This window comes from Giraffa tippelskirchi, chromosome 6 (genome assembly GCF_054371585.1).
Source record: "Giraffa tippelskirchi isolate mGirTip1 chromosome 6, T2T-mGirTip1v1.2.pri, whole genome shotgun sequence".
Taxonomy (NCBI): domain Eukaryota; kingdom Metazoa; phylum Chordata; class Mammalia; order Artiodactyla; family Giraffidae; genus Giraffa; species Giraffa tippelskirchi.
Window position 1 is genome coordinate 115,678,540 of NC_137280.1, and position 15,315 is coordinate 115,693,854.

The 15,315-nt window shown below is 36.9% G+C and overlaps 1 protein-coding gene and 1 long non-coding RNA gene across 9 annotated transcripts in view; one reads left to right on the forward strand and one right to left on the reverse strand.

Annotated features, from left to right (window-relative positions):
- GCSAML (germinal center associated signaling and motility like) overlaps positions 1-11,921 on the forward strand; it is a 49,288-nt gene extending 37,367 nt beyond the window's left edge. Inside the window, exons 5-7 of one of the 4 annotated variants that reach the window (XR_014057963.1) lie at positions 1,636-1,685; positions 8,721-8,749; positions 9,667-9,955. Coding sequence is in view for 3 of the 4 variants with exons in the window: in XM_081505126.1 (XP_081361252.1) it covers positions 1,636-1,685; positions 8,721-8,749; positions 9,667-9,900 (313 nt within the window). In the remaining variant the exon portion in view is untranslated. Of the gene's footprint in view, positions 1-1,635; positions 1,690-8,720; positions 8,750-9,634 lie in introns of all 4 variants that reach the window. The other 3 variants (XM_081505126.1, XM_081505127.1, XM_081505129.1) reach the window with 3 other exon arrangements.
- LOC145511586 (uncharacterized) overlaps positions 1-15,315 on the reverse strand; it is a 96,231-nt gene that overhangs the window by 11,667 nt on the left and 69,249 nt on the right. For 4 of the 5 annotated variants that reach the window (XR_014057974.1, XR_014057971.1, XR_014057972.1 and 1 more), the window contains one exon: positions 7,155-7,358. This is a non-coding gene — a long non-coding RNA (uncharacterized LOC145511586). Of the gene's footprint in view, positions 1-7,154; positions 7,359-8,661; positions 8,895-15,315 lie in introns of all 5 variants that reach the window. The other variant, XR_014057975.1, reaches the window with a different exon arrangement.

Genomic DNA, 15,315 nt, shown 5'->3' on the forward strand with positions numbered 1-15,315 from the left:
TGTATATTAAGATTTCTTTTTTTCATAATTATCATTCTGTTTTCTAACCATTCTATCTCTTTATTTTCTACCATTTACTTTTTAATCTCAAGTATGTTTTTTATGCTACAGCTTGTTTTTTTTAATTTTCCATGCTTTTAATACTATTTTACTTTCTCTAAAAGCTTTGCCATTTCTTTCAATTTTTTCCCCCTGATTTATGCTAACCCACTTTCCTGCTCCATGTATTATTACTCCATAAATTATTAACATAATATTGTTCTTTACTTGTCTTTATTACATTGTTTATATTATATATATATATATATATGTATATTTATGCAGTCCATGCTTGCAATTTTGTGCTTAGAACCTTGCTGTGCAAGCAGGTCATTTGTGAGATAAAGTTGTGTGTGTGTTTGTCCATTGGTTTAGCGAGAGTGCTTCCCTGGAGGCTCAGACGGTAAAGGATCTGCCTGGAATGCAAGAGACACGGGTTTGATCCCTGGGTTGGGAATATCCCCTGGAAAAGAGAATAGCGGCCCACTCTAATATTCTTGCCCAGAGAATTCCATGGACAGAGGAGCCTGGTGGGCTATAGTCCACGGGGTCACAAAGAGTCGAACATGATTGAATATCTAACACTTTCAATTTTTGGGAGAGGGCAGAGGAGAGATAATCTAAGACTCAGGCTTTGATTTTAGTATGTTGTCTCAGATTGCCTCCTCATCAAATATTTTCTTCCCTCTGCTCTGAGCACATCTCTGTTTTGTATGCATTACCCTCTTTGACTTGGGAATATCATTATAGATTGTATCCTTTGTCACTTCCATTTTTTCCCTCAAGTTTAAGAGTCTGGGAAAAGGAAACAAAAGTTGTGTTGGCAACTTCATCCCCTCTTTGTCTCTTCTTTGTTATGTGGTGTGGAATTGTGTGGCTGTAGAGATACTCTCTACTTCTTTCATCACTAGCCCATACTTTTTAATGTCTGTCACTGCAAGTTTGTAATTATAATTTCTAGAACTTATGATTTATCTTTAAAGATGTCCTCACTCATCCAGAACAGCAGAGAAATAAACTGAATTTCAATATTATCCTTTGGGTCATTCCCAGTTTCACTGTATTGCACATATGCTTTTCATATATACGATAATATACAATATATGTGGTCTAAATAATTTAGTAATTCCTAAGTAAAATAAATTCATAAAATACTTTGTTGGCATTTGTGGAATTTGTTCTCTGCTTTTCATTCTTTTCTTAGATTTGTGTGGTTTTCTTTTTTTTCACCTTTATTGAAGTATAATTAAAAAATAAAATCTTAAGACTAAGTTTTAAGATAATTAAAGCGTACTTGATGATTTGATATATGTATACATTTTGAAAGGACTGCCCCACTGATGTAATTAAAACATCCATCATCTCACATATTTACCTTTTTAAAATGTGAGAGCCTATTTCAATTATACAATACAGCATTAACTATATTTCATGGTTTTTCTGAAAGGGGAGTAAGCAAGCATTTAATTTTATTTAACCTTTGAACTATAAATTTAGCAATGAGCTTAGGTTAAGGGCAATGAAATATTTCTTTCAAGTGCAACTTTGGCTTCAGAGAACTGGAGTGTCTCATGTTATCATCTTTTTCCTTTGTAGCCAGGAAGTGACTACATTTGAGATAGAAAATCAAGGTCAAGATAAGAAAAGTAAGTCATTGCTTCATAATATTTTTCATACTAGGGATGTTGTAAATATACAAATTAGCTGATGTTCTGATACTGTGTTCCAGCTAGAGGAAATTCTGCTTGGAGTCCTTATAGGAATGTGCTGGTCCTTTACTTATTTTTGTCTTACAAAACTGATCTCTTTATTCTTTGTATTACAGTAGTATTTGAACATGATTTATTTCTGGCAGCATTTCATAGATTTCTAGGGGAAGGAATTAACCAAACTCTGCCAATTTTAATTTATATATTGAAGTTTTAAAATAGGGTCATATTATCTGGTGTTGAGTGTTTTCTTTTAAAGCATTTACTCCATTTGATATAGCATCTAGGTGTTGTTGCTTAGTTGCTTGGTTGTGTTGCCTCTTTGTGACCCCAAGGACTGTAGCCCACCAGGCTCCTCTGTCCATGGGATTTCCCAGGCAAGAATATTGCAATAAGTTGCCATTTCCTTCTCCAGGGGATCCGTCCAACCCAGGGAGTGAAACTGCGTCTCCTGCATTGGCAGGCACATCCTTTACCACTGTAGTAATCATGCAATTACTCAAAATGAACAATTATGAAGAAAAGTCACATTTTCTTATCACTATTGCTTCAACTGTCCTCTCACCTTACAGTCAAACTTCTTGAAAGAATTGTATGGCCTCATTATATGGGACTTTGCATTTCCCAGTCTAAGCTCAGAGTAGTTTACTTCTGGTACTACTGTTCCACTAAGTGTATTCAATGGACTATGAAACAATACATTTTACCAGACTGCATCACAGCCATAATTAGAATAACATGCTTAAAGAGCATCATAGTGCATTGCATATATAATTGTTACATGAGAATTATTTTTATTTTATATATGTATATGGCTGTACTGAACCAGGATCTAAAATATACTTTTAAGTATGGGTCACATTAAAAAAAGTTGAATGTCTCTGTTCAGATGTAACTACAGACTCTAAAGGACAATCTTCAATCTTAATCTCCATCACTGTATCTCTAGCACTTGAAAATGCTGCTCAGCATCTCCCTCCTGAAATTCTTCCTTCCTTCATTTATTTGACACCATACTCTACTCTTTGGATCCTCAATTGTTGACCATTGCTCTACTGTCTTATGTTACCCTGTTTCAGTACATCTGGAATGCTGGTGCTTGACCCAGATTTGGAAACTTTCTACTCTTTTGAGGAGCTTCTGTATGGTGGATTTTATTTTTATTTTTTCTAATCTTTGGTAGAATTTTCTAGGGAAAAGTATCTAGGGAAAATGTTTACTGTAAGAACTTTTTTCACTTCTAGATGCAAACGCTTTTGTAGTTATAGACTATTCACGTTTTCTGTTTCATCTTGTCAGTTTTGCAAGTTAAATTTCTCATCAAACTTATCCTTTTTAATTAAAATTCTGAGGTCCTAAACCTAAAATTGTAAGTGTTTAATGTTTGTGGGATCTATAGTGATGCCCTCTTGCTATTCTTTTGACCCCAATTCCAACTGATACATGGCTTACTCAAATCCTAAGAGATTCACCAAATATTGTGCTACTTTTATTTACAGGAAGAGTAGATGCAAATTGATTGAGGTAGGTCTATCCTGAAATAATTCAGGCTACTACCTGCCCCCCTCCCCCCAAAAAAAACCTTCACCAAGGTGAAGGTCCCTTCATTTTCCTTTGGCAAACTATATATCTAAAGTATTCTAGGGTACCTGCCCCTTTATGTTCAGCAGGATCTGTCAGCCTTATGTCCTCTATATAGTAGATTATTTTTATGTCCTGCATATATATGAAATGATCAATGTTCCTGCAAAGCAGATATTGACAGAGAGACAGAAATTGATAAAGCCCTGAAATACGCCAATGAAGTAACACTGGTGTCTCTTCATGAAAGCTGCTGCTGCTGCTGCTGCTGCTAAGTCGCTTCAGTCGTGTCCGACTCTGTGCGACCCCATAGACGGCAGCCCACCAGGCTCCGCCGTCCCAGGGATTCTCCAGGCAAGAACACTGGAGTGGGTTGCCATTTCCTTCTCCAATGCATGAAAGTGAAAAGTGAAGGTAAAGTCGCTCAGTCGTGTCCGACTCTTAGCGACCCCATGGACTGCAGCCTACGAGCCTGCTGCGTCCAGGGGATTTTCCAGGCAAGAGTACTGGAGTGGGTTGCCATTGCCTTCTCCTTCATGAAAGCAAATGTATCTAAATATCTGCCAATGCACTGCTTTAGTGAAATTAACAGACCTCATCTGCAACAGTAAATGCAACTGAAGTTATCTAATTAAATTTGTGAAAATGTCCAAGACCCAGATGCATTTACTGAGGCCATAAAGGGAAATTAAGTGAAAAAGTTATCAAAATTACCACCTTTGCATCTTTTTGATATTAAAGTCAATAATTTTCTGGTTTTATTATATTGCTTTTAGTTAGTTTACATTCCATTTGGACCAGAGCCAGTTGAGGAGAATCTATACAATGCTGCTGCAAATTGGTCAACATATCTGCTTTCACCCTTGTTTTAAAGTCATGGTGATATTCATTGGATTATATTTTTGGACCCCTTCAACACACTATGACATAGACACAGGAAAAAATTCCCTTCTCCAATTAGTGGCCTAAGGCAAAATAAGATTCTTTTAGGGAAGTTTCCTTGGTCCTTTAATCAGCTTTTGAACCACAAATTTAAAGTATCATATTCTCTGTTTATGCACTCCAAAAACAATCAGATAATCAGTTAGTCTTTATATTTCTCATTCTTTCCCAAAAGGTCTGTTAGAGCAGTCGTTTAGGCTAGCCTTTTCCACCCAAGTGACCACAGGTAAATTTTAATAAATCTTCTGTCATTTGTACTGTGGACTACTTGTGTCTCATTTTTTAATACTGATGCGATCTGATCTGCCTCTAAACCTAATCAGCTGATGTAACTAAGCCCAGATTCTCATACCTTTGGAAGTTTGTTACTTCAACCATTCCTGGTTCCAACAATTACAGATCAGTCATAATTACTGTGTTGAACTGCAGGAAAGATGTGGCATTCTATTAATGGTGTATGAAGCATAATAGAGCCAGAAGACTTACCAAAATACAAACAGCAAGAAAAATTTGCAATTTAGAAAGCAGTGTGATGCTTACCATGTGTTATCTCATGGACATAGGGAAAGGAAGGTTTTCTTTGCCATTTTCTGAGATGTTGGGGCAAGAATGGGAAGGTTATAGCAGTGTATTCATTTAAATATTCTTACATTCCTAAATCTTTAGATATTTTCCTTTTTTGGCTTTCTAACAAGAAATATATGGGTAGTAGTTAGAATAAGGGGCTTCCCAGGTGGCTCAGCAGTAAAGAATTTTCCTGCCAATACAGAAGATGTGGGTTCAGTCCCTGAGTTGAGAAGATCCCCTGGAGGAGGAAATGACAACCCTTTCCAGTATTTTTGCTTGGAAAATCCAATGGACAGAGGAGCCTGGTGGACTACAGCTCATGGGGTCACACAACGAGTTGGACAGGACTGAGCTACTGAGCATGCAAATAGGTCTTAACAGAATAAAGGCCCTCCAAGATAGCCAAGTTTGACTATGTTTTTAAATGTCAAAAGGGACTTTGCATATATGGTTCAAGGTTTCTAGGTGGGGAGATGAACAAATGCTCTTAAAATGTAGAAGATAGAAGCAGAAGTGATGCAGCACACTGTCAGAGCGATGCAGAATAAGAAGAACTCAAACAGCTATTGCTTGTTTGTAGCAGTGGAAGGGGACAATGATCCAAGGAATGAGGGCAGCCTCCAGAAACTGGAAAAGGCAAAGAAATTGAGTCTCCTTTAGAATCTCCAGAAAAGAATGCAGCCATGTCAACATCTTGATTTTGGCCCAGTGAGACTCAGAATTCTAATATCTAAAACTGTAAGATATTAGTAATAAACTTGCATTGTTTTAAGCCATCACGTTTGTGATAATTTGTTACAGCAGTTTTTGTTCAGTCACTCAGTCATGTCTGACTCTGAGATTCCATGGATGGCAGCATGCCAGGCTTCCCTGTCCTTAACTCCCAGAGTTTGCTCAAACTCATGTCCATTAAGTCAATGATGCCATCCAACCATCTCATCCTCTGCTGCCCCCTTCTCCTCCTGCCCTCAATCTTCTCCACCATCAGGGTCTTTCCAGTGAGTCAGCTCTTTGCATCTGTTTTGCAGAATGTTTTCACTTTCATCTCAGGTTCACAGGATTTGTTAACAAAATAAGCCACTTGTTATATACCAATAAATAATACAAATATTTATTAGATAATTATCTAGCTTACTTTCCATATACTAACATTAAAAGAAAGGAGAACTAGAAAGAGCAGAAGATACCTCACCAAATTGGGTTTTGACCAACATTCAGACTCAATCAGCTCTGGGAAGTCCCATGTCACAGCACATCTGGAGTCCCAATTGGGAAAGGGTCCCAGGCAGCATGTCCACCCCATGGGTGAGACTTCAAAGACTGCAGTTTGGGTCTCCCATTTATAATCCCAGGATGGATGCAATCTGATATCATCATCTATCTGTGACCAAATTGCAAGCCTAATTTCATGTTAATTCTGTTTGTTTTGTCTTGTAAAATTTGGAATGTTGTTAAGCCTGGGGCTTGGTTGGCCAGGCCCCCTTCAGGGGCTCAACAATCTCAAGATTCTTCCCCTATTTTATCTAAGGTACTGAAAGTCTTGCACTTACAGCAGGCAGTCACTCCCAGTCACTCCCAGTCAGGGCAGTGTCCAGGCAGGTTAGAAGCAAGGTGAGAGGTCTGCTCTGCTTTGTCTCTGAAGCCTAAATAAGACTCTGTGTGTGTGCGCGCGCACCTGCGCGTGCGCATGCCTAGTCAGTCTCTCAGTCATGTCCGACTGTTGCAACGCCATAGACTGTAACCTGCCAGGCTCCTTTGTCCATGGGATTCTCCAGGCAAGAATACTAGAGTGGGTTGCCATTTCCTTCTCCAGGGGATCTTCCTGACCCAGGAATGGAATCTAGGTCTCCTGCATTGGAGGCAGACTACTGACTGAGCTACAAGGGAAGTTTAATTTCCCTAACAGCATCAGGTGGCCAAAGTATTGAAGCTTCAGTATCAGTCCTTCCAGTAAGTATTCAGGGTCTATTTTCTTTGGGATTGACTGGTTTGATCTCCTTGCTGTCAAAGGGACTCTCAAAGAGTCTTCATAAGCACCACAGTTCAAAAGCATCAATTCTTTGGCACTCAGCCTTCTGTATGGTCCAGCTTTCACAACTGTAGCACTACTGGAAAAACCATATCCATTATTTATTTATTTATTTATTTTTCCTCCCGGGTATGTTGCCCTCTGAGATTCCTAGACTCCCCAAAGACCCGCCAGTGAGAGGGTTTCCTGGTGTTTGGAAACTTCTCCTCTTTTACGACACCCTCCCAGGACGGGGCTCCATCCCTAACTCTTTTGTCTCTCTTTTTATCTTTTATATTTTGTCCTACCTCCTTTCAAAGACAATGGTCTGCCTTTCTGGGTGCCTGGTGTCCTCTGCCAGCATTCAGAAGTTGTTTTGTGGAATTTGCTCAGTGTTCAAATGTTTTTCGATGAATTTGTGGGGGAGAAAGTGGTCTCCCCATCCTCTCTCTCTTTCTTTTATGATCTACTTCATGTCAAGGGTATGCTTGGATCTGATTTTTGTCTTCAGTCTGAAAGAGATAATGGATTTTTGGTGAGGGATACTGGCTGGTCTTCCTTTGCAAGATAAATTTCAGGGTTTTCAATCAAAGAAAGAGGAGTCCCACCCTCCAAGACCAGAGGGAACACCTCATGTGACACAATGATCTTTCTTGGAGTTTGGAATTCAGGTTAATTGCAGTCATCAGAAATTTTCTCAGATATTTCCATTCTGGTTCTAAGCTTCATATATTTTTTTCCAGTGTTCTAACTTCAAATAAGAAGTCTACTCTGGATATGAATTTACCTGACCTTTAACACAATGATGGCATGTTTCACACTTTTAACCTTAGAATAAATATGCTTGCTCTTAAATATGTTAACATTTTCAGCATCAAAAGCTGTAACCACTTCACCCACTGGTATTTGACTTTTTTCATGTCTTTCATACTTGTGCTTTCTTCTCCAAATTGTTGTCACTAATGCTACAATTGAATTGTGCTCAAGCTACATAATTACCTCAGTTTTTGATTATAAAATGATACTAATTTTAAAACATATTTGGTTAATTGATTCATTACATACTATGATATTTATAAAGATATATTATATGGATAAATATAACATTTCACATTTGAAATCAGTGCATTGAATGTGACTTTTCTGTGACGAACAATGAGGGGTTAAAAGTTACTAGCATACTGTTGTTATACAGAATCTGTTTATTTAACATATTCTATGATTTTGCTCACAATCACTTTCAAGCCTATTAGGTTGTACATTTAAGAATCATTCAATCTTCCTTTTACAAATTGGGATTTTGCTATATTTAATACTCTAAATATAGTAACCTGTAGTTCTAACATCTTTATTAAAAATATTAGCAGTGAATCTTAGATTAACAGATGTATAATTCAGTATTTATAGCGGTAATCAAATTGAATCTGTATTTAATTTGATATAGTTACGTTTGTTATGTCAGTACCTAACTCTATAACTACTGTTCATCTTAAGAATTGTATAATATTCCTATGATAACTTTATAAAATCTACATCTTAATTTTATAGCCATAATTATTTTTTATTTATACTTGCCATTCTGTATTGTCATAGCATATTTATGGACAAAATTTTATTATCCTCCAGCTTCAAAATTTACTTTTAATCACAAACTTTGGTATGTATCATTTACACAGAAACATAGTGTTGTTGTTGCCCCAAAAGATGTGTCCTTCCTTAAGAACCTCAATAATAACATGGAATCATGACATGTTTAGACAGTGGACCTCTTCGAAGTTTCATCATTTTTTTTTCTCCCCCTCACTATCTCCTTACCCCCAATTTGTGATGTCCTAAAACTCTTAGATTGCTTTCTTTTTATTTTTATCCTCCAGGTAAAGGTATTCCATCCACTTCTAATCAGGTAATGCAATCATTGTTACATTTGTCTGATAAATGCCAAAATACAGACAACTTCATATGAACCTACTTGTAGATCTTCCTTAACATGCAGTTTCTGAATGGATTTATCAAAGACTTTCATAGTTTAAATATTATTCCTGGTGATTCTAATGCAAAAATAGAAAGAAATAAAAAAATAAAAATATTTTAACAAATTTAGGTGTTTGGTGAGTTTGTATTGTTTTCTCAAGTCTACCAAAGTCCAATATTTTAATTTTCAAAGCTACTATAACAAAAGTAAATCAAATTTGCAACTACAATCTGACCACCATAAAACATATATTATTTTTTAGCTTTCCACATTCCTTTTAAACTTTATGTCCAGGACTTAGCTTTTATATTTATAAACATGGTGGATATCAATCAACAGATGAAAAAACACTTATTCTTTTCAATATTATATCACAAACATTTTATTAATTTAATTAGCAGTATTTTAATTTTTCTTTCATGGTCCATATAATTGAAAATGTATTTAGACTCTCAATTATATTAACTAAATTTTATCCTATGAAGAATTGTTATGCAATTTGATTAATTACTTATAGATCTGCAATTCTGATTGTTGCATATATTACACCTCAGTATGTGTGACCTAAAGTATACAACTACTTTTCTCTAGATGTTCAGGGAGATAACAGTGTTCTTTTATTCTCTTTTATTATTTGGTGAAAAGAAAACAGGATTAGTGGTAGTTTGAAGCATAGGATATGTTGCTAAAATGAGATCTTTAAGACATCAGGGCTTGGAGAAAGGGCCTTGAATACCTGAGGTGCAAGATCATCATTAGACAAGAAGAAAGGAGGGGTGGTGGAGTACAGAGTTAAAATCTGATGATTGATTCTAGATCCTTGATTTCTTTTTTCTTTGTACTTGCAGGAAAATGAGAATGTCAGTGGTTGTGAAGAAGTATGTTACACTGTCGTTAATCATAGGCCCTATCGGAGACCCTCCCTGAACTCCAATGATGATGGTTATGAGAACATAGCAAAGAGAGTGAGACCATTAAGAGAAGGGCCAGAAACAGAATATGCCCTTCTCAGGGAACCTTGCAGTATTAGGTCTTCTTCCTGTACAGCTGAGAATGATTACGAAATTGTGCTTCCTCACTAGAACACTCCTGCCTCATCATCTTCCAGTAATAAAGATGACCAAATGGTGACCTCCAGGGGAGTCTTTCTCTTTCAGCAGTACATGAAACTTTTATTTCTGGCCAGATTTTATAAATGATATTCTTTCACTCTACCACATTAAGAAACTGAAACATCTCGTCAATGTGGTTTGGGTAAAGCCACATAAGTTGATATAACGACGTAGAGTATTTGGCCTCTTTTTGTTTGTAAGGTTTGAGGACGTGGAAATTGTAGGGGGGATCCTCCCTAGAACAATAAACATCTACACATATGTGACTTAGAATATCCAACTCCAATTCTACTTTCCAAATTTCAGAGGCCAGCATTCACAGTCCTAATTATATATTTCATTTTTGAGGTGTAATCTACTCAATAAATTCTTAACATAATAAGACCAGTGACCAGAACCTTTGCTAACTGAATATTTCTTCAATTTTGCCTTTTTCGCAAACTGGAGATTCTTGCATGTAAATTTGTGGTAGCAGTTTAAGAATTAACAAGTTTTGATATTGGCCTTTCTAAGAGGAAAAGCTGAGAGTGCAATTTTAAAAAAAAGAATGAGGTTTAGTGGCCTGGTGTCTTTTTTTCCGATAGTAAATCAGATAAAATTGTTCAAAGTTTACTAAAAACTGAAAGTATACTTGTGCTTACAGTTTTGTTCACAATATATTAGTTACTTCAAATACTAGTTATTTTTAATGAAGAAGGAAGAATAGTTTCTGGTTTTAAAATTCAGGCAAATTGGTAAACAACCCATTTATTTTTACTTTCATTCTCAAGGAGAGCCTAAACAACTTGCCAACTTCCCATTGAGGACATAAAGGACATAATTGACAAAACATCAATAATTAATTTTTATATAGCTACAGTATACTGACCTTTTAGGTTATTAACAAGGACAAATCAATAGATAGATGTCAGCTAACTTTCTGTTATGGTTTTCATATTTTTTCATTAAAGTGACATGTGCTGTAGGAAGGAATCTGGTTCCTAGTTATTAGTTTAATACTAGACCTAATCTAAAATAATGTCTGTTATTCTTCTATGCACATTAATCTCTAACAAAAGGTAAACTGAGGCCCTTCTCTACACCGGAGCTCCTTTACTGCCTCCTCTATAGAACTACCTGGAAGAGAGTGGGTAGACAGAGAAAATGGACAAATTAACAGAATGTAATGGGTCCTGTCAAAATATAACTTGCCTTATTTATTAGGAATGATCTCATATAACATAACATATAGATGATTACCATTTATTGAGAATTTGCTGGGTTCTCGTGTAACTTAATGGTTTTATACAAATTTTGACTTCCTATTCTTGGTCAATTCTTGTGTTCCTTTGAAGTGATTTCAATGTGTGGAAGGAGAATTTAACAGAAATCTTGTAATTCTGGAAAAGTCACCCTCTCAGAAATATGTAGAAATATTGTAGAAATCAGTCAACTTTAGGAAGTGACAAAACTAATTTTTTCTTGTAGAAATCAGTCAACTTTAAGAAATGACAAAATTATTTTTTCTTGTAGAAATTAGTCAACTTTGGGAAATGACAAAATTGTTTTACCTTGTAGAAATCAGTCAACTTGAGGAAATGACAAAATTATTTTTTCTCTGTATGCTTTTGTGGTTATTTTTCACATGTAATAAATACTATATTTAAGATAATGACTCATTTTAATATACTTAATAATCTGGAATTATAGGAGATGGGGAAGTCAATAGGTCAATGAATATTACTGTTTAGTAAAAGAAATATAGAAATCTAAAAGCATAGATGTGACCTGGTTGTAAATCATAACCTATTTCTTGTGGAGATTCGGTATTTGTTTTTAATGTATAAGCTGTCTTTCATTCAGCATAATGAAAGTTTCACCTTGTATTACTAGTTGACATTTTTATTAGTATACTACTGAATGAATAACTCATAATTTTTAATCTAATTATTTGCTGATGGGTATGTGAGGCGTTTACAGTTTTGACATTATAAATAAAGCTGTTATACATTTACTTGAGTACTCAGACATATTGGTTTGGTAGGGTTGCCAATGTATCACAGTCTAGGTAGCTTCAATAGCAAAATTTTATTTTTTCACAACTCTAGAGGCTGCAAAGTTGAAGATCAAATTGTAAGCCAGAGGTTTTCTGTTTTCCCAAGACCTGTTTTATGCCTCTCTCCTAGTTTCTGATGACTTATTGGTAATCTTTGGGATTTGAAGACTTATTGGTAAGACCTTTATGTCTCAAGAGTATGAAATAAATTTTACTAAAATTCAGTGATTTTCTATGTTAGTGAAATATCTAGGGGTCTAGTGGTATGGAGGATGTTGAGATATCATTTCTGAGGTAAAGAATAAATTATTGCATTTATTCTTTGCATATATAGTAGCATTTCTGGCTACTACTATAAACAAAAAAGAGATCCAATGCCTGTGGAATTTTGAAGACACAATATTTGTGGATTTTGCTAATAACACCCCACTCCAATACTCTTGCCTGGAAAATCCCATGGATGGAGGAGCCTGGTAGGCTGCAGTCCATGGGGTCGCTAAGAGTCGGACACGACTGAGTGACTTCACTTTCACTTTTCACTTTCATGCATTGGAGAAGGAAATGGCTACCCACTCCAGTGTTCTTGCCTGGAGAATCCCAGGGACAGCAGAGCCTGCTGGGCTGCCATCTATGGGGTCGCACAGAGTCGGACACGACTGAGGTGACTTAGCAGTAGCAGTATTTGGATTTGCAGCTTTTGTCTGTTTATGGAGTGACCTGAAAAGTTGCTAGTTTTTAGTGGGGCCCAAGACAAGTGACAGTTCTGCATCAGGTCCAGGCTGCTCTCCAAGTGCTCTGCCACTTGGACTTTATGATTCAGCAGATCCAGTGGTGCTTGAAGTGTCAGTGGCACATAAGGAAATTGTCTGGAGCTTTGGAAGGTTCTGATAGGTAAATCACCGGGAAAGCCCTTAAAATTTTGGATCCATCCTCCAAAGATCATTACTATCCTTTTGAGAAATAGCTCTGAGACTAAAGGTTTAATCATGGGTCGCCAAGTTGCCTTGCAATATGAGTTGCCCATCATCAACTGTATCATTTGACCAAGCCATAGAATTGGGCACACACGATAACATTTCATCATATATACCACTGGAAGTGGCCCAAGCAGGCCTTGAAGGCACAAATAGGTTACATGAAGAAGTGGCCCAAATGCCCATGGTTCCCATTCCTGCTACAGCACTTTCTTTCTCCCAACCTGTACCTATTGCTCCATGAGGAGTTTTCCATAATCAGCTGACAGGAAGAAAGACTCATCTGGTTTACAGATGGTTTTGCACCTACACAGGTATTATGCCTAAAATGGAAAGCTCTTGCTCTACTGTTCCTTTCTGGAACATCCCTGAAGAACAGTGCTGAAGGGAAATTCTCCTCCCTGGACAGAACTTCAGAAGTGCACCTGGTAATTCACTTTACTTGGCAGAAACAATGGCCAGATGTGCAACTGTGTACACATTCATTTGCTATGGCCAGTGGCTTAGTGAATAGTCAGATACTTGGAAGGAACATGATTGGAAAATTGGTAAAGAGGTCTGGGGAAAAGGTATGTGGTTAGACCTCTCTTAACATGTTAAAAATACAAAGATATTTGTGTCCTATGAGAATGCTCACCAGAATGTGACCTTAGCAGAGAAAGATTTTAATAATCAAATGGATGGGATAACCAGTTACGTAGATACCTGTCAGCCTGTTTCCCCAGACCTATCATTACTCAGTGGGCTTATGAACAAACTGATCATAGTGGCAGGGATAAGCTTTATGTTCGGGCTCAGCAACATGAACTTACACTCACCAAGGACTACCTTGTTATGGTCACTGTTGACGGGCCAAGTGTCAGCAGCAGAGTCCAACACTGAATCCCTGATATAACACTATTCCTGTGGTGATCAGACAGGTACCTGGCTGTTGTTTTTCAGTAGCAAAGTCCTGGCGGACTCTTTATGACCCCATGGACTACAGCATGCCAGGCTCCTCTGCCCTTCATTATCTTCTGCTATTTATAAACTCTCACTATTTGAGTTTGCTCAAATTCATGTTCAATTGATTCGATGATGCTATCTGATCATCCCATCCTCTGCCACACCATTCTCCTTTTGCCTTCAATCTTTCCCAACATCAGGGTGTTTTGTACCATTCCCATTATCCAAGGGCATTATTTTTGTTTTTAATGAAATAGGCACTTTTTCTGGATGAGGTTTTCACTCCTTGAATGCAATGCTTCTGCCAAACGCACCAGTAGTAGTACCAACAATGGAATGCCTTATCCACTATTATGTTACTCTTCTACAAGAGCATTGCTTCTGATCAATAAACTTACTACACAGAGTGTGGTAATGGGCCCATGACTATGAAAATCATTGTTCTTACCATGTTCTCCTGAAGCAGAAGGCTTGATAGAAGAGGGAATGATATTTTGATGACTCAATTATAGCACCAGTTCTTTGGCAATATGTTGCTTAGTTGAGGCCAGGTTCTCCTTGGCTGTGTACGCTCTAAATCAGTGACCACTAAGTGTGCTGTTTCACAGGTCCAGCAATCAAAGGGTGAACACAGGAGGGGCACCACTCACTATAACTTCTAGTGACACATTAGCCAAATTTTTGCTTTTAGTCCTCAGAAACTTCTGCTCTGCTTGCCTAGAGATCTTACTTCCAAAAGGAGAAGTATGTAGACCAAGAGAAGCAATAATGAACCAGAAGTTAAGACTGCCACCTAGCCATTTTGGGCTCATACCACCTGATCAACAGACAAAAGGAAATTACTGTCCTGGTTGGGGTAATTGATATGAACAACCAAAGGGAAATAAATTGGACTGGTCTTCTACAACAGAGATAAGGAAGAGTATGTCTGGAATCGAGGGTATCCCTTAAAGTTCTCTTAATGCTACCATGTCGTATGACTAAGGTCAATGGAAAATTACAACAACCTAATTCAGGTAGGACTACTAATGTCCCTGACACTTCGGGAATGGCTTGGATCACCCCACAAGGTAAAATAACCACAACTATCTGAGGTACTTGCTGAGGCACAGGAAATATGTAATGTGTAATGAAAGATGATAATTATCCAGCTACAACCATGTGACCAGTTACAGAAGTGAGGATTGTAATTGTTATGAGTATTGCTTTTGTGTTGCTATGCATGTGTTTGTGTGTATGAATTATATCATATATATATTCACACACACATATATATAAACCTGTAAATGTATAGTATATATACATTTTACATATTACATATACATGTACATTTATATTAAGCAAATGTCTTAAAATATTTCCTCTCATTTTCTTATCATGAAACATAAAATGTATTGACTTTCCTTATATATACATACATACACACACATA